Here is a 21,881-nt window from a genome sequence, read left to right as displayed (position 1 = left end):
TAGTCGCCTCTTACGACAAACAAGGGGTACTGATGACCTATTTTAACCCGGATCTCCACGCAAAGGTGAAGGAGCAATGTTATAATTGTATGTTAACAAAACAATATCAACGATGAGTACCATTACAAATTGATTTTTACATTTTCTAACATCTTTCAAGGTGACGCTCCCCTCCCCCTGTTGACATACGATGATTAAAACCACATATATCTAGTTAACTGTGCTTTTGACGCTTCTTAAAACAATCTTCTTGACAGCAATTATATTTAACTTTTTTACACCATTCGACTCCTGGACAGCGACATTGACTATTCAACGTTGCTTGTCTACTTGACAGTAATGCTGTTTGGTTTTCTTTAAATATCACTATAATCTAGTTTATATTATTTTGGACTTCGCAATCCCCCCTTCATCTATGAGATTTTGTCTTCTAACACCACTAATTCCACTGACAGTTATTATGGGGTGTTTTAACACTACCAGTCTCGTTGACAGTGCTTTTGACCAGTAATCTCGTTGACAGTGCTTTTGACCACTTATCTCGTTGACAGTGCTTTTGACCACTAATCTCGTTGACAGTGCTTTTGACCACTTATCTCGTTGACAGTGCTTTTGACCTCTAATCTCGTTGACAGTGCTTTTGACCTCTAATCTCGTTGACAGTGCTTTTGACCACTAATCTCGTTGACAGTGCTTTTGACCTCTAATCTCGTTGACAGTGCTTTTGACCACTAATCTCGTTGACAGTGCTGTTGACCACTTATCTCGTGGACAGTTATTTGACGAGTTTGTTAAAATCACTAATTTCGCTGACTTTGTTATAAACACTACTAGTCTCGTTAACAGTAAATTTGATGCGACTTTTTAAACACCTCTAATACCAGTGACGTGGTTTTTAACACCACTAAGCAACATCTAGTTGACAGTGATTTTGACATGAATTTTAACGCCACTAGTCTACAAGTAGTTGACAGTAATTTTGACGTGGTTTTTAACGCCACTAATCAACATCTAGTTGACAGGGATTTTATATGTGTTTTTAACGCCACTAATCAACATGTAGTTGACTGTGGTTTTTAACCGCAGTAATCTCGTTGACAGTGATTTTGACGTGGTTTAACGCCACTGATTCTGTTGACAGTGATTTTGACGTGGTTTAACGCCACTGATTCTGTTGACAGTGATTTTGACGTGGTTTAACGCCACTGATTCTGTTAACAGTGATTTTGACGTGGTTTAACGCCTCTGATTCTGTTGACAGTGATTTTGACGTGGTTGAACGCCACTGATTCTGTTGACAGTGATTTTGACGTGGTTGAACGCCACTGATTCTGTTGACAGTGATTTTGACGTGGTTGAACGCCACTGATTCTGTTGACAGTGATTTGGACGTGGTTTAACGCCTCTGATTCTGTTGATAATGATTTTGACGTAATTTTTAACCCTACTTTCCCCGTTGACAGTGATTTTGATGCGGGTTTTTAACACCTCTGATCTCGTTGACCGTGATTGTGACGGATTTTTTCACTAATCTAGTGCACAGTAATTGTAACGCTCTTTAATCACTCATTTTGTTGACAGGTACTACAAATCGACACAGCTTTCCACAGAAATGACATTTATTTAGTTTTTGATGTTGAAATATCCATCAAGGCATTGGATCCAAAATAAGAAACAGCAAGTAGCTGAAGAAAATGGCTTATATATATCATATTCATGTTTTTATTACTATCATTTCAATGAGAAAAAACCCACCAGACAGAGATAAAAAATCACTCATATCCAACAGAAGAAAAACAGCAAGTCTGAAGAAACCATTCAATCTGATTTACACTGATAGTCCTTCGTTCTGTGTGAAAGTCAAGAAAACGATTTGTGAGAGGATTTTCCCCTTTGTTTTCAATATGTAGGGATTTGAATCACGAGAAGCTCACACAGCAATATACGCAATGATCACGTTCAATGCACGTGTCTATGTAGCCTCTATCACAGCCTGTAGCCAAGAATAAAAATCTAAGTTTGAATACTTTGGGTTTCCGAATAAAAGCTATTATTAGTCTAATCATTATTTCAACACGTTCACCAAACATGACAACAAATACTGGTTTTAGCTACAGGTCTATGAAAATAATGATCGAAAACTTTATGAATACCAATTAAAAACCCCTGCTGATAGATAATTGAATTCATACATGTAATAGTTACGTCAGTGTATGTAATACACGTGATAATTACGTCAGCGTATGTGAAAGTCATGTCACTGTAGGTAATATATGAGATAGTTAATATATCAGTGTACATAATATTTGTGATAGTAAGTCAGCGTATATTATATTTTCCTTATCTTTACCCTTTTCATAATGACGTCAGTGTATATAATGCATCGTATATACCATACATGTAATATATATATATATATATATATATATATATATATATATATATATATATATATAAAGTATCTTTTTTGGAAGTAAAATACAGAAAAAACTCTAAACACTTTGTTGAAATAGTTCGACCGTGTTACCGGTCTTCTTCCACGAGGTCGGGTGAGTATTGTTCATTTTATTATTACGACTCTTACCTTTCTCAAATGTTTTTCGCGCAATATCAACTTTGTCGTTTATAATACTTACTGTGACGTCATAGTACTTTCGCGTATGTAGTCGTGCGTTACGTTGCTATGAGAGATAAACACGACTGAAGAAGACCGGTAACACGGTCAAAATATTTCAACAAAGTGTTGAGAGTTTTTCATATATATATATATATATAATATAATATAATATAATATAATAATAATAATAAAATAATCGAAATTTAGTTTGTCGATCTTACATTCCTTCTATCAAGAGAATGTTTACTTCTCTTTCAATATAAAATCGCAAAAATTTGAAACCGCGATTTCTTGTTGAGACATGCAACTTCCATGGTTGTAATATGACATGTGTAATGCATGTGTCATAAAATATCTATGGAGCGCTTTCAATGTGTTTGTTTTCTCCTTGTTTTGTTTTTCTTTTCTTTTGGGGGAGGGGGTGTTTATGAGTTTTTGTTGTTCTCTATTTTCATTTTTGTTTTGCGTTTTGTTTTTGTTGCGTTACATCCCATTTAAGCAATTATATTGAGACGTCACCTGAAAATTCCTTTCTAATAATTATATTAATCATAGTAGAATATGTTCAAATCAAATCAGAGATGGGTCAGAAAAAAGGGGCCGAGTATATTATCCTTAAAGTTCCAACATTCATGAAAAACCAAATTACTCTCTTGTAACTATTTCATCTAAAAGTACTATAGTAGTATAGTATATAGGATTATTTCAAGCGAATAGAGGGTATGAAGCTTTTAAAACAAAAACATCCAAGTATTCACAACATCCACAGGACAGGTAGTTGACAAGGTCATCTACTAAGTCCATTGACATCTCCAATTAAAGTGTAAAATTGATGAATTGTGTCTTAAGGTATTCCATGTATAATGAAAGGATAATGAACAATTTTGAAGGATTTAAATCAACATAAAAGTTTATTGTTAAATAATGATGAAAGTGAAGCAGATGAAATTCACATGACTGGTAAATGATTAGAAGCTGACCTTTTTGCACTTAAGACTATTTGGAAGAGTTGTCTGCCCTTTGTAAAAATAAGTAAAATCTAATTTTCTAAAAATGTGTGTGGTCAATGATTAATTTTATTTCAGATTTTCATAAAAAGAAAGTGTATGTAACTTTCTACCAAGAGATAATTATGAAATTATAATTTGTTTTTAAAATATTGTAATAAAATATGCTTTTCTCATATACTTCAATGTTAAATTCTAGGTGAAATGAATTAAGCAGTAAACAAAATTTTGAAAATTCCTATGGTGGATTATTTTTATTTGATGAACCCTTCAAAATGATACCATGATTACAAATATTCCACCATCCATTTATTAGATATGAAATATGGTCATTATACATTGAATACCTTAATTTCTCGTAATTAATTGCTGTGGGGTTTTTGTTTTACATTTAAAAAATAACAAAAGAAGTAGTGAACTTTTGAATAAGAAAGTGACACATTATCTTTAAACCTTTTTAATACTTTGCAAGTTTAGGTATCAATCTCTCTTGAAAATGATTTAACCTAAAACTGACATTTTTGTTGGAAGTTCAGAAAAATGTCAATTTGCTGGTTCGTGTAAATCTTGCGCTTGCTTCTGATTACAGCGGATATTAATATTTTCGTTATAAATGATTTCATGAGAGTATATCACTGAAATATTCATCATACTGATTGCAATCCACCTAATTACAAGTAATAGCTTCTGAGTCCTATCTTACATTATCCACCTCATCCGATCTCCGGTGTTTCCAGGGGCCCGTGTTTGGTCTATTCTCGATTTGCACTCTTTATGGGATTTAGGAGATTGATCACTGTTCGTTGTCTTCACTTTTTCCATCATAAAGTCTGAAAAATGCTCTCCTTTCTTTGATAAATATCTGTCCACCACAGAATTTATAATCTTCCGCAAAATAATATTTTGCTAAATGGAGTTAAATAATATTGAATTAAGTATACAAAATGAAGTTTGGAGACTTATTGCTTTTGTTCAGTTCTTATTCTTCTGCCGCTTCTTGTTCTTTCTCGCATCTAAATTGTATGCGACTGTTCTCCGAATAATGAATGTATTTTATACTAAAATATATGATAAGTCTATGTATCTAATTGTACAGGAATGTTTTTTGTTTTTACATTGAAGGGGTGTAAGTACTTTTTGAGGGATCAAATGGGTTGGGATCTAAATTTAGAACTCATCGGGAAAACATGTCATTCAATATTTCAACAGATATATCACATATATTCATAGAATGTTCAGCAATGATAAGAGGATGATAGGAAATACAAACTTTTATCAAAGTCAATTAACTCTAGTAACAACGATCTCTGACCTTTATCATTCAAACTGGTCTAACTTACAAACCTGAGCTGACAGAGGCATGGGATCTTCAACAATGATGATTGGATGATGAGGTTTACAAATTAGTATCAATGACCTTGGACTTCTAACCTTGATCATAAAAACCTGTAAATATTCACAAAACCTGTAGTTATAGACACATACCCCGGGGTCTTCAACAATAACGTCATTGGATGGTGAAGCCTGCAAACTAGTATCAAGGTCAAGTTACTCGAATGACCTTGACATTTTACTTTGCTTATAAAATAACTTGTATAATTTCGGTTAGAAATTAAAAATGGAGCATAAACAGTGTATACAATTGTTCATGACATAGATAGTTTCCATCATCAAAGATGTGCACTACAAAACAATGGAAATGTTATATTTTATTTACTTTGAATTTCATGTACTTTATTTGTTAATTATGCAAGAGACAGTTATTTCATATCTCAACCACTATAACCTTTCGCTGTTAATTTGTCAAACGGTTTGATACCAAAAGGTTCAATGTGGTTTTCTTCAGTTGACTGTACATGCAATCCCGTGTAGACAGTTACTAACATCAATTTTCCCAGTGTCTAAATACATGCAAGTCGGCATCAAATTGATCAATGTAGCTTAATGGTATTTTATTCCATGATAAAGTATAATTATGTATATACTTATACAGTAATCATTTGGGATCCGGGTTAGAATAGGTCCTCAGTACCCCTTGCTTGTCGTAAGAGGCGACTAAATGGGGACGGTCCTTCGGATGGGACCACAAAAACAAAGGTCCCGTGTCACAGCAGGTGTGGCATGATAAAGATCCCTCCTTGCTCAAAGGCTGTAAGCGCCGAGCATAGACCTAAATTTTGCAGCCCTTCACCGGCAATGGTGACGTCTTCATGTGAGTGAAAAATTCTCGAGAGGGACGTGAAACAATATTTGATTAATCAATCAACTGTTCATGTATATTAAAGGTTATTTACTGATCTCAAAATAATGTCTTTTCATACCAGTGTCGTTAAAATTGTACCTCTCTCTGAATTTGTGAAAGAGTGTTCTCACCAAACCAACATAGGCCTAGTGATTATACATAAAGGGTGTTTTAAGAGGAACTTTGGGTTTAAAATATATTTTATTTTTAAAGTCCTATTTTCCTCTACACATTATTTAAAAAGTATACATGTATAAGATATAAGAGAAGAATCAAAATCTATATATTCAAGTTAATGTAAATTTGAATTGTGTCCATATCTTATAAACCTAATTGGCCCTCTCAACGACGAAAACTTTTTTAAAATGCTTTGTCATATATGAAAATTTCAAATGAAAATATTTATCAAATGTTTCATTTTGAATTTCTAGATAGCAACGGTATACATTGAATTTTCAGGGAACTTATTAATAATTACCAAAATTCAACAGCTGGATTTGCAATATCAGCTCTCTTTCACAGAAAATCTATTTCCCGTGCGCTCTAATGTAAATCTAAAATATGTTAACAAAGTAACTTATAGGTCGAATGGACCGGGTGCGAATATATGAATTCTTCAGGATTTATTTGCATTAATTAAGCACAATGTCACTATATATGATAAACAATTACTTAAAGTGATTAATATTTCCACCCTAATTTCTCTAACGTACAAAGGTTTATTAAAGAAATTGAAAACTCTACAATGAAAAGATCTTGCATTCCACTTAACATTTCCAATTTATGATATTTGTAATCCACAAGTTTATTAAAATATTTTCAGATAAATGCCCACCGCATAATAAATAAATGCACGTATAGAAAGGAATTTGTAAAAGTTTATTCAATACGATAATGTATTTGTACATGTATCGATACGATAATGCATTTTGTATTCGACAACCCAATCTGCAGTTTGGCAAAAATGGGAGACTGCCATTAACCATTAGCTATTATGATCCAATGAGTTGGGAAATACAATTACATGTAGTATATAAATTCAGAGCTTCGTACTGTGGTCAGTGGCGAAATTAAGGGGAGCCCCCCTCCCCATTTTTTTCAAATCGTAAACGATAAAAGAAGCAATAATTAATTCCACTCTCAGAGCAATAAATGACAAAATATTTTGAATTATTGAATCATTTTTATTGGAAAAACTTGCATCCCCCTAAACCCCTTAAAATGTGCGTCATTTTATTGATTTCCCTCTATCAAAATTGACAGGAAGTTGTAAAAATTACTGCATAGGAAACATATTTCAAGCCCTATGAAATCTGTAAATCCAGGAGCGCTGGGCCCCCACTAGGGCTTCGCACTTGGCTTACTGGGGACCTCAAGACGGCCCCCATACCTCCTGCCCCATAAAGTTGCGCTCCCCTAACCGCAATTCCTGGATCCGCCCCTGGTGGTACATTTGTACTCAATAACATGTTACTTATGTTATCTCGGTTTATGACGGAGGCGGATCTCAAATTTCAGCTACATGAATGTAGATAATGTCTGAAAATTACATGAAACACGATACATATACATCATTACAACGGAAAATAGTTTATATAGGTATGTTTAGAATTAGCTGCAATAATGTAGCCCTATCCAATTTTTTTTTTATTCTGACGTTTTCGGGATAGGGCTACAATTCCATAGGATCTCCGTAATGGTGCAAAATAATTTTATGAATAACCGATAATAAACTCTGTGTATTAGTCCCAAATGTTGTTTACACCAAAAGGAGTACCAACTTTGTGCTCAGGCATGTCTAATAAAGGTGTTTTTCATTAAATATAATGTACAGCGCAAAATTCTTCATCTGCTCCGCCATGCTTGTTATCGCGAGATCTCGTAGGTGGATCTAATGAAAAGCCTAAACATTGACAATCAGCTCGAAAATGTAGTTACTCGAGCCACTTCGACAAAGAAAGGAAAATCATATTGTTGCAGAAAGAATTTACACTCTGCTGTTCGGTTTTTAACTTGATATTAAATTCAAACCTTTTCAATACCGACGAAATAGCTTTCGCCTCCATACTTGTCCATTGATGTAAATACTACCTTATATGGCATATGCAAATGACTTGACAACCGGAAGTTGAAACTTCAGTACATCAAACATGGCGCACAAATATGAATCGAGAAATTGGAATTTATCGAAATTGTTGAAAACGGTAGAATAGAGCCTCACAAATCTAAAGTTGCAGGTTGTAAATTTATATATTGACTAAGAAACATAGAATATCATTTTATTTACGTAAAGAAAGTCAGGAAATGTTTAGAATGAGCGCAAATGTTGCGGGAGTGAATCACTCCCGCATTTGCACCATTACGGAGATCCTAAGGAGTTGTAGCCCTCTCCCAAAAAAAAAAAAAAAAAAAAAAAAAAAAAAATCAGAGAGGGCTACATTATTGCAGCTAGTTTAGAATCTGTGTAATAAAAGCACAAAATCATGGCAGAATAAGCATCTCTAGAATCTTGACCGTTGGATAACAATATATTGAGTTTCCTTTTCTGTGTTGTTTGTGTTGCTATAGTGATAAAAAGTGAAATCTCAATTGTATGCTCAATATAATATACATGTATATACAGTTCAGTTTTGAGTGAATAATGACAAACATGTTTTTCTGCACATAAATGTCTGGAATAAAATTAGTATACAGTTGCAGGTTTTGCATAGCAACATCTTTACGCACATTAAAGTCATCCCGGTGATGACTTAGAAAGTTGCTGGGTCATTGCTTAAATCATCTTAGGGAGGATTTCAAACGTAGTTTGTATCATATATGATCCTCTTTAATTTGCGCTTGTATCGTGTGGCAGCGTAGCAAGAATGACATTGTCATTGAAAGACTCGCCCAATTGGCCGAGTGATAGTACGCTGCTACAGGTAGGAGGTTTGGTTCCGCAGGTCGTGAGTTCGTCCCTGGAATACCTGGCTAGAAGGGAAGCATGTATCCATAGATGGATATTCTCTCTCTCTCTCTCTCTCTCTCTCTCTCTCTCTCTCTCTCTCTCTCTCTCTCACTCTCCAGAATATTTGAGGCCTGTCGACGAGGTGGTAGGTAGTCACAAGTAGTACTCTACTATTTTCATCAGTTATATTATATTATATATATATATATACACACAAAGATAGGAAAATTTCAACAAAATGATATATGTACGCAAAAAAACCTTAATCAGGTATCTGACTTCGTTGTTACGTTTTTACGATTTGGATGAATCCCTATTTCAGTTCATCGTAAATACACATTTCTAAAGAACGCAAACTGTTAAATGTACTGATAAAAAAGGGTGATCTCGATCCTGTTAAAATGACATTCTGCAATCCTATTTATATTGATTAGAAATTTTCTGGGAAAAGACACCAAAGAAAGCAAGGACTTAAGTATTTATGCGTGAAAGAAACCGTTATGAATTCAGCAGTACACTCATTCAAGATTATAAGTTCAGAAATGCATGTTTAAGAAACGTTCAGACATTTCCCCCCGCAGATCGTGTTCTCTGGGAAGTACGGAGTACGGACCGTCATCGAATTGCGTCCACCCATCGATTGCTTGCTTGGACGTAGAGACCTTCCTAATTCCTTCTTACTCTTCAGACCTGCTCATGCAAACCCATATTATTCATTAAATCGTAAAATCTTACTCGTTAAATATGATTATGTCGTCTAATTTATATTCCTACTGGCACAGGGTTATTACGACGACCGCTAAGCCGTCGTAGTTCGCTGATTGTTACCGGCATCAGAGAAGTCAAACACTACTAATGGAAGCGCTGAAATATCTCACAAGACACCGAGTTTGGACCCTCTCATCTGGAATTGGAGTAATCGGTCTCTATTGATTCATCGTTTATTTGGTTTCTTGTTTCCCAATGAAGTCAACTCGAAAATCACAGGAAATCGATTATCTTAAATCTTGTAAAATGCATACATGTATGCATAAAAATGTTCAAAGCTCATTTACTCTTCAAACTAGACGCCCTTTGTTATAGAAACATACCTGTTTTTGTGCAGGCATTCTTTGTCACAATATCTCCAAACAGCAGTTAACTAGTTTCTGAAAGAAGTAACAATTGTGAAATCATTCTGATCACAGGAATGATTGAGTCATCGATAGAAATCCAAACAACCAGGATTTCAAAAGTACCTAACGCATTCTCTGTTTTATTGTAAAATCACGAACTCGTAATGACTAAATTCTAAAGTTTTACTTTGAAACCCAATTATCAATGATTAAACATTGCGAGAATCTCTAATAATTATTGGGTTCTTTGTTAGTTTTTTTTAATGAAAGTCAATGAAAACTATATTTTGAAATAAAATTGCTTTCGATTGGTCTATAAAGTCTGAATTCATCCAAATAAAGTACCAATTAGCAAATGCGAAAGAAATCTAAATCTCCAACGTGTTGTCATAGCATGATAAATATCCCTTTTTAAAGCCCCGATGATTCTATCGTGAGAGAGTACGTGCTTTCGTAGCGCTGTTCTGTCACAGTACTTAGATATGCATTTAGTTTTATCCTAATATACATAAAATTAAATCAACCTTACAGTTTCAAATTGAAAATCTCTGTTTCTCGAATCCGGCACTATATATTTGCTTTTAGCAATATCCGTCGTTGCTAGAATGTATAATAAGTAAATTGCTTCAAACAATATGTGCAGATAACGAACACTGATCAATCTCATAATTCTTATAAAGATTATAAAACTAAGAGTAGAGAAGACACGGACATACCAGAGGTGGGATCAGGTGTCTAGGAGGAGTAAGCATCCCCTGTTGACCGGTCACACCTGCTGTGGGCGTTGATCAGGTAAACGGAGTAATCCGTAGTCAAAATTAAAATTAGTATGTAATCAAAGTACTTAAAGTACTCGTGGGAGTTGAACATTGTGGAAATTCAGTTAGAAAAGATAGTACTGGAAGGGGAGGGGGATAAATGACTGAATATTATCATGATTTTAGATACAAATCAACTGTTGTTGTTTTTCAAAGCGTTACAACAGCAAACATGGATAATGGAAGGCCCATGGGCCACAACGCTCCTCGAGTAACTGAAGTCGTGTTGTTGTTTTCTAGAATTTCACCCCTTTATATTCTCATGAAAAATGTGACCACATATTATGGCCCAAACATTCAAATCAATATGGTTATCAATGCCTTGCAGTTATGAAGAAGTTTTTCCCCTGTATATATACATTCAAGTTTAATCCTAGTTATAGCTAATTCTAAGGATTCATTACTTGAAAAGGTAGTCCAATATGCTAAACTGTCACCTGAGTATACTACAGTTCTGTAGAGGATTAAAAATTGTCGGGCATCGGAAATGCACAAGCCGAGTTGCGCAAGGAATGGGCATAGAGGGAACCGGCAGAAAAGTTTTCAAGAATTATCAAGCAGGGAGCAAAATTTTGCGTACATAAATTTCAGCCGACTTAAATCCTTTGTGACCTTGACCTTTAACCCTTGACCAAAATCAAAAGGCTTCTTTGTCTCATCAAGGGCGATAATTCATCTAAGTTTAATTGAGATCCTATAATTTGTTAAAAAATTATAGTGCAGAAAACAAAATTTTCTCCAAATTTCAGTCTATTTATAGCCACTGTGACTTTGACCTTGTGACCCCGGAATCAATAGGCTTCTTGTCTTACTTAATCGATCTAAGTTTGATTGAGATCCTATAATTCGTTCAAGAGCTATGGTGCGGAAAACAAAATTTTCTCCAAATTTCAGTGTATTTATAGCCAGTGACCTTGACCTTTGACCTAGTGACCCCAGAATCGATAGGCTTCCTCATCTTACTGAGGGTGACAATCCATCTAAGTTTGAATGAGATCCTATGATTTGCTCAAGAGCTATGGTGCGGAAATGAAATGTTGATGCGTGCCCGCCTGCCCGCCCAAAGGCACTTCATCAGATCATAAGCCGAGTTCGACTTCATCGCAACTCCGCTAAAAATGAAACAATAGTCAAATAATGTTATTTATTGCCAAGGTATTTGGGATATTATACTGAGGCTCAAACAGGGGGTGAATGAACCTGACAGTATGGAAAGCATATAGTGGAATCAGACTTGTGATGCTGGAAATCTATAGTGATTAATAAACTATACATGTACAAGATCCATAACTATTTTTTTTTTTAGTTTGTGAGGGAGAATCCTCATGTCTCTTTTATCTGTAGACAAATAAACAATGTGTTTTGACCAGAGCAATTTCCAATCCTTTTTGCAGCATGAATTCAACATTGTGGCAACTGGGTTAAACTTTGATAGTGAAGTAATACATGGCAGCACCTTATCCCATGCTCTTAAAATTTCTGTTTGACATACACTCATGACATCCACTCAAACATTACAGAGTGCAGCAAAATTCCATTGTAATAGGGATTCAAAATGGATAACTGCATGGTACAAAATATGGTACATACTATTCAAAAAGGATAATGAATTTGACATATTGATGTCTTGGAAAAGGAAATTCTGACATCGGGGCTCTAAGCGTTTTCAAACATTGTCATTTGATAAAAGTGTTCTACATTTTTAAAAATAGATATTAATATGTCTTTACATACATAGGTGAGAAAGTTTCCATTATTCCTAGCCGAGACATACCATGTATGCGCAAAAAATTCATAAACAAATATCACACTACTCACGTAGAAAATGTGGACCTTACCGTCATCAAGCGAAGCGAAACACGCCATTTCGAGATTATAGTCGACGAAAGCTCGGTAACAGTAATGAATAAGGTACACTCATTTTGTATCTATTTTGTGACTTTCTTTATTAAAAGGAACAGTTCTCTAATGTGTAACGTGCATTTACTACGTAATTCAATAACTTGAAGCATGAAGCAGTTTCACTTTGCCACCGGATATAAAAAAAATTATTTCGTATTCCGATCCCAATCGAAAGTTGTTGACTGGGAATGACGTGTTTTAATTCAATCTACATGTAACATCAAGCATTTTTTATATCACATTAAAAAAAAAACCAAATATATACACATACACAATGTTGTAGAGTTATTTCTTGTAAATTTTCTGAGGTTTCGCACCATATTCGATATTTCGCGCCACGGTGTCAATAGGGCTTGTGTGCAGTTGTCGTTCGTTTCCCTATCAATGTTTATAGGTGACGCTGCGCTACAAACGACAATTTTCAACCTTATCTTTTATTTTTCTATGTCTATCAGTATCAATTTGATCGAAATCTTGTATTCAAATTGATTTGAATACAATATCATTGCATTTATTTACATGTCAATTATCAAAATTAGATTAATTCAGAAAAGTTACAAGGATTATTTAATAGCGGATGTTTATAAAAGTTTATGTTGATTTACCTAGGAGTAAATCAGCTGACACAGAACCCTCGCTGACGACCACTATACAAATCAATACAAATTACTGCGCAGAAAAGTGCGTGATGACCCAGGGAGATTGAACATAGTTCAACTCCCAAAAACGGTCTACCAATTGGTTTGAAACATATCAGACAGCATTTGTCCTAATGACGGATTGTATTTGTAAATATTAAGTTGTTATGATAACCATATAATTTGCTAAATGCTAACTTTAAAGGAGAATATTGAAAGTCATGCATCAAAATAAACACATATATACATTTTACACTAATAAACATGTGAAATATAGCTTCTATCATCATAATGGCAAGACAATACTTATTTTAGCTTCCTCGTTATTTTTCGCTATTGAAGACAAGGTTCCCATATATTTTTTATGATATCTTGATTCAACGTTTTTTCTCCATAACCACTTAGTCAATGAATGGCTGAAGGGGATATTTAAGCTCTGTCATGCTAATTTATTGTGATAAAATCAATAGCATTGATGCTCTTCGGGTTCACTTACACATTTTCGGGGTACAACGCTGATTAATTTTGACTATACCGATTAATGCTAACGATTCTGCACCTATGGGATGCATATGCCATTATGATATTATTCTAATTGAATCAGATAAAACAATAAATATCATAAAGAATGAAAATCTCCCCAGGGGAAATTTGATATGAAGAAACTTAAAAAATGAAAACACAAACCCATGATACAGTTACTAAGGGTTTGAAAATTCTTATACATTATTTCCTTTAACAGGTTTATAAACTTGTTTTTCACTCAATATTATACGAATAAATTGACCTTGGTTAAGTAACGATTGTGTCAAAACATTTGTGAAAGACCCCATTTATTTATGGTATTCTTTAATTGTTATTTTCTCTTAAACCAGCAGGGTGTTGCTTTTTACTACGAAGTCACGTCTTTGTCAAAACAAGCTGACAAGGATAATATAAATCTAGATTCTGAGACTCTCCACTTAACCACGAACAACAGCTAGCTACATCGTATGATCGTATTTACAGTAAAATGTAAGGAAACAAAATCAGGAATATTTGAACTACGCTTTACTTGGGCAATGAAGCTCGGCTATTTTTTTTAAAAAGGAAAACACATTATAGTTGCCGTGGAAATAAGCTGTTATTCAATTTACATTTGTTTTGTTGACCACATGACATATTACATTGGTGATGCTTATTGACACGCCATTAGAAAGAAAGTTAAACTGGATCTTGTTCTAACGCGCTCCATTCAATTGGCTCAACGTTTATCATCATACACATATTACGTTAAAAACTGAAGAACATTTCTTAAATAACTCTTTTCAATTTCCCGTATTGTAAGTACATGTAATAAATGTGTTCTCTTCCTTTATCCAGCTCATACAGCGTCTCTCCTTTTGCTTGTTTACCTTTTGAACCAAAGAAGAGAGCATGATTGTCATTGGTTTAATTTTTCGTCGTTAATTATTCAAATTCAAGAGGGAAAATGCTGTTCTTTCTCATTCTTTGTTTCCATACGGTCCTTTCGGCATTAAGTGTCATTTTAACCAGATGTAAGGTTTAAATCATAGAAAAAAGTGAAATATTGTAGAACAAAACTATTAACAATTACATATGATATGTGTAATTTCCTCGATATGAATGTACCAAAACTAACTAAATATTGGAAGCTGAACACAAGTATGTTGCGAACTGGATTGTCAGTCCTCTTGTCACACAAAATGAATTTCTGAAAGTATGATGAACATAAATATTGTGTATACATGTATACCATAGAATATACAAATACTTCAAAGGTCCTCCATACAGATTTGTTTTTTTTACAAAATAAAATAATAAAATCTTGAATCATAAACTTTTAATGTTTCATATTGTAAGAAAATAAATTTTATCATATACATGTATCTGAAGACGTGTAAGGCAATATAAATTGAAACCATATGCATTCGATGTTTTGCCATGTCATTGGGTCCTTGGGACCAGTGAAGAAATATGTCGAATATGAACTGTATGGAAACCTGTAATCAATCAATTCTACGAAGAGCTCCTGAGAATGATCAGCTTTGTGTAATGATATTTAGAGTGTTGGCAATATAAGATTACTGGCCGTATGGACTTATGTGGAAAACAGGTGTTCTAACAAGAACTATATTGGCGACTTCGATCCAATTTCACATATTCTCTCCTGAATGAAGACATGACATCCCCTGCTTTGTTAGCTCGAGTATCCGGTTCTAAACGTTATACATGCATTGTTACAGTGTAGTTTAATTGTGTATTGAAAATGGTAAAGACATCTAAGAAATTAATGTTTTTGGTATTAACTAAAGCCACGTATTATAGGGTGGTTTTTTTGGGTTTTTTTTTTGTAATTCTTCACCAAAGCGCGCATTTGGCGATTGACATCCAAGACAGATTGGATGGTTATTTTGAAAATTGAAACGACAAAAGCTTTCCATCCTAGCAAAAAGTTAGTAATGACGGCAATTAATGCAGTGAGGTTTTTTTTTTTTTATTGTCAAATGATTTTACCTATACAATTTCCTGAATGTATGTTTTCAAGAGAAAGTTCATTGGAGATTTAGCCATGGAAGTTCATAATATACATATCAAAAATTGTAGTTCGTATAGTAATTTGCTAAAAATTGACATCAATGTTTGTTTTTAAGTGAAGTCTTTATGTACGTACGAAAGCCTGTTTGGGCAATTTTGTTTCCTCGATACTCGCTAATGATAATGAAGGATATCTGGTACTAACCAAATATTTTAGGATACAGAAAATCTATTTGTTTGCATCTTGGTTGTCATCTTCGAATGTATACCGTTTTGTGCGTTGGTTACAAAAGCGTCTCCAATCCAACCTATATGCTCTATATTTTTTTAACATACCATTGATTTATATCACAGCGGTCAAAAACACTTAAATTATACACCAACCCAAAATATGAGGTAATCTAAAGAAAATATATATAATCTTATAAAGTGAGGTATAATAATATATCATAACCCAGAGGTAATAGATCGAATGATCTAAAATTACAATCGCGAGAGACAGAAAATAGAACAAGTGACTGAAAAAGACAGGCATTGGTTTGCATGAACCCAGAAGTAGTCTGTCTGTAATAACTGTAGATGGCTGTCAACGCTTCTCTCGGACCCCCGCTTTACTACATGTATAGGCAAGTCAGTGAACAAACTTGCTTATACTTGACCGGCAGCATTTACACGCAGTACTCAAACAGCACATGTATATCTTAACATTAATGTAGTCTCAGCTGAGATTCGGCTGGGTTGAATATTTGGCCTGCAGTGTCATCTAAGTGCACATTAATTGCTAGAACCGGCCAAAGCTGAAAGTAAATTTCCAGACACGAATTATGAAGGACTGTTCCGAGATTCGGTGAAGGCATCAGTCCCTATATTTAGCCAAGCCGAATCTTAGCCGAGATTAACATTGGTGTAGTATACAGTTATTGACTGGGTTCTCGTACAACAGCTGTTTTGTTTGACCCGAGAACGGATCAGTTGCCCGAAGCCGTAGGCTAAAGGCAAAAGATCCGTTCTCGGGTCAAACAAAACAGCTAATCTATAACTGTTTTGTTATACACCCCCTTTTTTAGGTTGTTTTAATAGATGCACATGGTTTGTTGACTTCGAACTTTTAACAGTGTATTGCGTACGTTTATCAACGTATCCACTAGTTTAAAAGAAAACATACCCAATATCTGAATTTATAATCTATAATTCTGCTCTGTGTTTCATCAAATAAATTCAATCTGTATTTCATCATAAGTGAACCTAACCATTACGTAAACAATGCAGCAGACCGAGAATCACGTGACTTGCGTAGCCAATGAAAATAGTGTAGGCTATTGCCCGGTCAACAGTTCGTAAACTGTTGGCCGGTCAATGGACTACTACCGTGAGAGTTGATTTAACAGTTAAAATGTTGGTTCTAATTTGTATTAGTTTTATATAGGGAAAAGATCAAGGTGTATAGCAATGGTACTGGGATATTAATGATCGAAATGTTTATTTTTCAGACAACTCGTTGTTGTGGTAATTTTGAAGAATTTGAAATGTGTGAAAATGTATTCAATTACACTGTGAGTAAGTGTTATATTTTTCATATATGTTGATTATTCTCTCTAACTTTTAAAATTTCAATATTTCAGCCATAATTTTGAGCATGGAACCCGAGGATGCGGTGTCACTATTGAATACGATAGACAGTCTGGGGATTTCAACACATTTTGCCTACTTCCTGCTCGCAAGAACGCCGTTCTTCAACACAAGCATAATTAACGATGGCGATGTGAATTCAGCATCTCATGCTTACCAGTCGCTTTTTGTTTTATACCCAATGTTCAATTCGTCTGTGAGACCGTATAGCGCAACGACGCACGAACCGGAAACATATGACTACGTCGATAAATCTCTGTACGATGCTGCCACCTGCATATTACAAGGGATGTACACTAATTACATAGACAGATCTCTCAGGGACCAAAAACACATTGTGGATTTGTCAGGAACACGGTTTACACGAGGTAACGACACATTTCAATATTCCACGACCGGGGAACGGTATTTTCACTTCGGTTTACTTGATATTGAGGAGCGCCTGGACAAACTGACCGTGAGCAGAGTAATTTACAAGCAGAATGAAGACTGGTTACAGGGTACTATTAGTGACATCGACTGGCCAGACGACAATGCCATACTGCCAGATTCCTGCTTCAAGAGTGGAGACTGCACGCCAAGCGAAGGTAACTTATAACAAGAGCTCCACAGAGCGGGGCATTTGCAATGTAGGCAATCAGTGAATGTAAGTTTTTCTATGAAGTTCAGTAGTGACCTTGACCTTTGAACCCCAATTTTCTCTTCATAACAGAGCTACATGTGAAGTATCAAATCAGTCTAGCTAATTGTGTCTATAAGAGCAGTGTTACACGCACGCGCGCGCGAGGAACGGTCGCGTTATTATATCCCCTCTCGCAATGAATCGCGAGGGGATCGATAACAATGACCTTTACATGTTACCCCCCAACGTATGGAAGATGGTTTTACCGTTTATTTAAATTATAAGTATTCCTATACAGTGTACATATCAATAAACCCTAGTTTGGTTGAGATTTTTAAAAGGGAAATCGGTGTCACTGGCCGTAAAATTGATTGCTTCCACAACGACAAATAAAAGACCAGTTTAACGATAGACCGACTCATCCAGCCCTCCCTAATCACTGTCGGTGTCACATGTAAGCGTTTGTGACATCTATATAATGACTGAATGGCGTGGGATAGCGCGTTATAGAGGTTAGCACCATAACCGTCAAAAAATAACATTTAAAACGTTTGTATTTTACACTATGTTTACAAGTATTGCTAGAACAGCCGCGTAATAGTAACAGCCACGACTCGTTATTGATTCAGATTGGTATTGTGATGTCAACGTTACAATCGTTAGTGTGACAGTCTGATATAACGCTGATGTTATTATCCTTCAACATCAGTTTTAAAGATTTCTTCCGATTTTTTTTTTTTTTAATTTTTTTTTATTGGTTAGATATTCTGTTTGATGTGGCAGGGGGCGCTAGCAGTTTTGAAAGATGAGGAGGGGTACATGGTGATTATAAACGATGATATTAACAAATTATCCTACAAATGATCTAGTATGTACCAAAACGCAGAGAAATTGAGGTTTGTGATCCATGATTTTAGGGTCGTTAAATTGCTAAATGATGATTCAAAAGTTACAAGATGCATATGAAAATTCAAAGTTGGTCAAAAACAAAGGAAATCCTGGTTGAATATTTTGGTGGGTTTTTTATTTTGCATAATGAAACAATATTGACGGCGTCTGGTCTCATGTTTTGTTTAGAAATACGAGTATCGCAACACTAGCTCTTTTTCTGTCTTAGCTTTAGAAATATGCAAAAAGGAATACGTAATAATATGAATATTTCCGGTTCCCATGCTTATATTCAACACTATTGTTCCTTTCTATATTATTTGTTTTATTAACTCAGATGAAAGGACACAATATTTTTTCAAAAAGTTTGATTGATTTTAGTGAATTTTCTAGAACTGATGTATATATTTTCTTTTTAACAATTGATATCTTGATTATTGAAATCCTCCTAACTTAGCAAGTTTCTGTGATTATTAAAGAGATAAATTGTTCTTAAATTTGATTAATGATATGTAGTGATTAATTGCTATCATTTCACAACACTCTACGAAGAATCTAATTAAAGTAAGTTAAAATTTTGTTTGTTTTTAATCAAATCTCCATTTACAAATATGTAATATGATAATATATTCGACTTAAAAATATCGTACTCTCGATGCAAATCATTTTTGGTTAGAATTTGCTAAAATTTATTTAAAGGCAAATTACATTGTAGAATAGCAATTTCAATACCCCATCTAATGATTGTAAACAGTTAGATGTATTATGAAACATCATCAGCATATCGTTATAATCTATTTTCTTCATCATCTATCCATTATTTGTCTTGCCCTGGGTTTTTTTCTTAATATTTACATGTCCGATGTTTTTTGTCATTTTAACGACTGAAATTCCAATAGAAATGAAAGTACATTGTTTATATAAGAAACAAATTTCATTTTTGAAAATGCATGTGCGTATGAATACAATTGCAAATAAATACATTGATCTTCAATTTTCAAGTACATGACTTTATATTTTGGGTCTATCAGAGTTTGGCAGTGGCGAATCCAGGGGGGAGTTCGGACCCCCTTTTTGTCAGAAAGGTTTGCTATAAAATGGTAAAAATCACGTATTTTGAGGGTGGACTCCCTTTGAAAATCAAAAATAATGGTAGAACCCACCCAACCCCCACTTCAACATTCCTAGATCCGTCCCTGTTTGGTATGCATGTTGTCATACCTATTTTGTCGGTATATTGGAAAGCTCACCTTGATCATGATTTCAGTTTTTAACCGTTCATCTACAACAGCGATATCAGATACATTTTCTTTTTTTCTGTCGAGATTCATTGATACCATTGTTCCATCTTTGCATTGTTGGTTGTTGTTTTTTTTATTATTAATCACACAAAAGTCTTTCGAAGGCTCTTCTCCTTCTTCAATCCATTGCTCATTATCAAATATAATAATCTTTAGATATCTAATTCCCGATTTTTTTTTCAAGTTGTGTTGCTTTTTGGAAGTTGAACTTAGATCAGGTTAGCAAGTCATCGTGTACAGCGCGCATAGATATAATACAAAGGAATTTTGGGTGAGCCGCATTACATCTTCACTTTTCTTTGATACATAACAGACATAATAGAAAGCGTCCACAAAACATAATCCTATATTTAAATCTCAGTTCCATAACAGAAAGATTTGTCTCCTTAGATGTAAACAACATTATATGGACTGTTTTTAATTTATTATGTACATGCATTTACAAATAAGATAAACTTCTTCATTAAATTGTATGGGCATTATGAAACAGCTGTAATTATTCTAACCTGCACGCTAAGCACTTTACCTGTGCATTACCGATAGAGGAGTTGAAGGTACCGGTAAATGAATTTATTGAACCAATGTTTAAGGTATTTAATGTGCATGTATAACGAAAGGATAATGACCATTTGAATGATTTACATCAGAATAAATGTTTACTGTTAAGTGAATAATGATAAGAGTGAAGTGGATCAAATTCACATGAGAAGCTGACCCTTTTGCACTTGAGACTTTTTTTAAAAAGAATTATCTGCCCTTTGTAAAGATAAGAAAAATAAAATTTTCCAAAAAGGTGTGCGTTAAATTATTACTTTTATTTCAAATCATATAGAGAAAATATCTGTGACTGTCAGTATGAAAATACAATTCTTTTCATCTTTAAAAACAATTAAACATGCTCTTCCGATAGACTTCAATGTGAAAATCTAGGTGAAATAAATCAAGCAGTAATCAAAAGTTTGAAAATTCCTATGGTGGATCACTTTTATTCGATAAACCCTTTAAAATGATACACCATGATTACAAAAATCCCGCCATCCATTTACTCAGATATGAAACATGGTAATTATACATTTCATCTCAATTACCTTCATAAGTGCGCAAATTTAGTGAAAATAAATCAATATGGAGGGGAAAAAACCAAAGCGGTATTGCTTTAATGTATAATTAATTTTTTTTTTCTTTAAATGTTTGAAAAGTTCCATCCCCTGGAGTATATTCTATACTCTGATTCTTCTCGGAGACCTGTTTCTTATCGACAATCATTTCTCGAGATTCAATTTCCATTTCCAGAGATTTTTTTCCTTCATTTTCTCGTCTTTTCTCCTTTATATACTGTATAATGATCAAGCGACACCCCCCCCCCCCCCATTTCCATAAGTGAATGTCTCCAAATATAATTAATGATAAGAGATATTAGATATTTATATCATATGTATACATGTATGACAGTAGTCCGAAATATCTGACGTTTTCCTGGCTTTTTTAATGATTTTGATATTTACCGTGCCAGGAAAACGTCAGAACCGGCGCCATTACATAAACTGGGGCCGATTTTAAATACTTTGGAGTCGAATTCAATGTTAAACTCATAATTAATCAATAAAACGACGCTTC

At 34.3% G+C, this 21,881-nt stretch overlaps 1 protein-coding gene across 3 annotated transcripts in view; it reads left to right on the top strand.

The window, feature by feature from the left end:
* LOC125667843 (retinal guanylyl cyclase 2-like) overlaps window positions 1-21,881 on the top strand; it is an 88,973-nt gene that overhangs the window by 26,580 nt on the left and 40,512 nt on the right. For all 3 annotated transcript variants that reach the window (XM_048901506.2, XM_056148502.1, XM_056148503.1), the window contains exon 3: window positions 17,447-18,040. In XM_048901506.2, coding sequence (XP_048757463.2) covers window positions 17,447-18,040 — 594 coding nt within the window. The remainder of the gene's footprint in view (window positions 1-17,446; window positions 18,041-21,881) is intronic.

This window comes from Ostrea edulis, chromosome 9 (genome assembly GCF_947568905.1).
Source record: "Ostrea edulis chromosome 9, xbOstEdul1.1, whole genome shotgun sequence".
NCBI lineage: Eukaryota > Metazoa > Mollusca > Bivalvia > Ostreida > Ostreidae > Ostrea > Ostrea edulis.
Note: the sequence above shows the minus strand (reverse complement) of the source record. Positions and strands in the feature narration are given on the sequence as shown.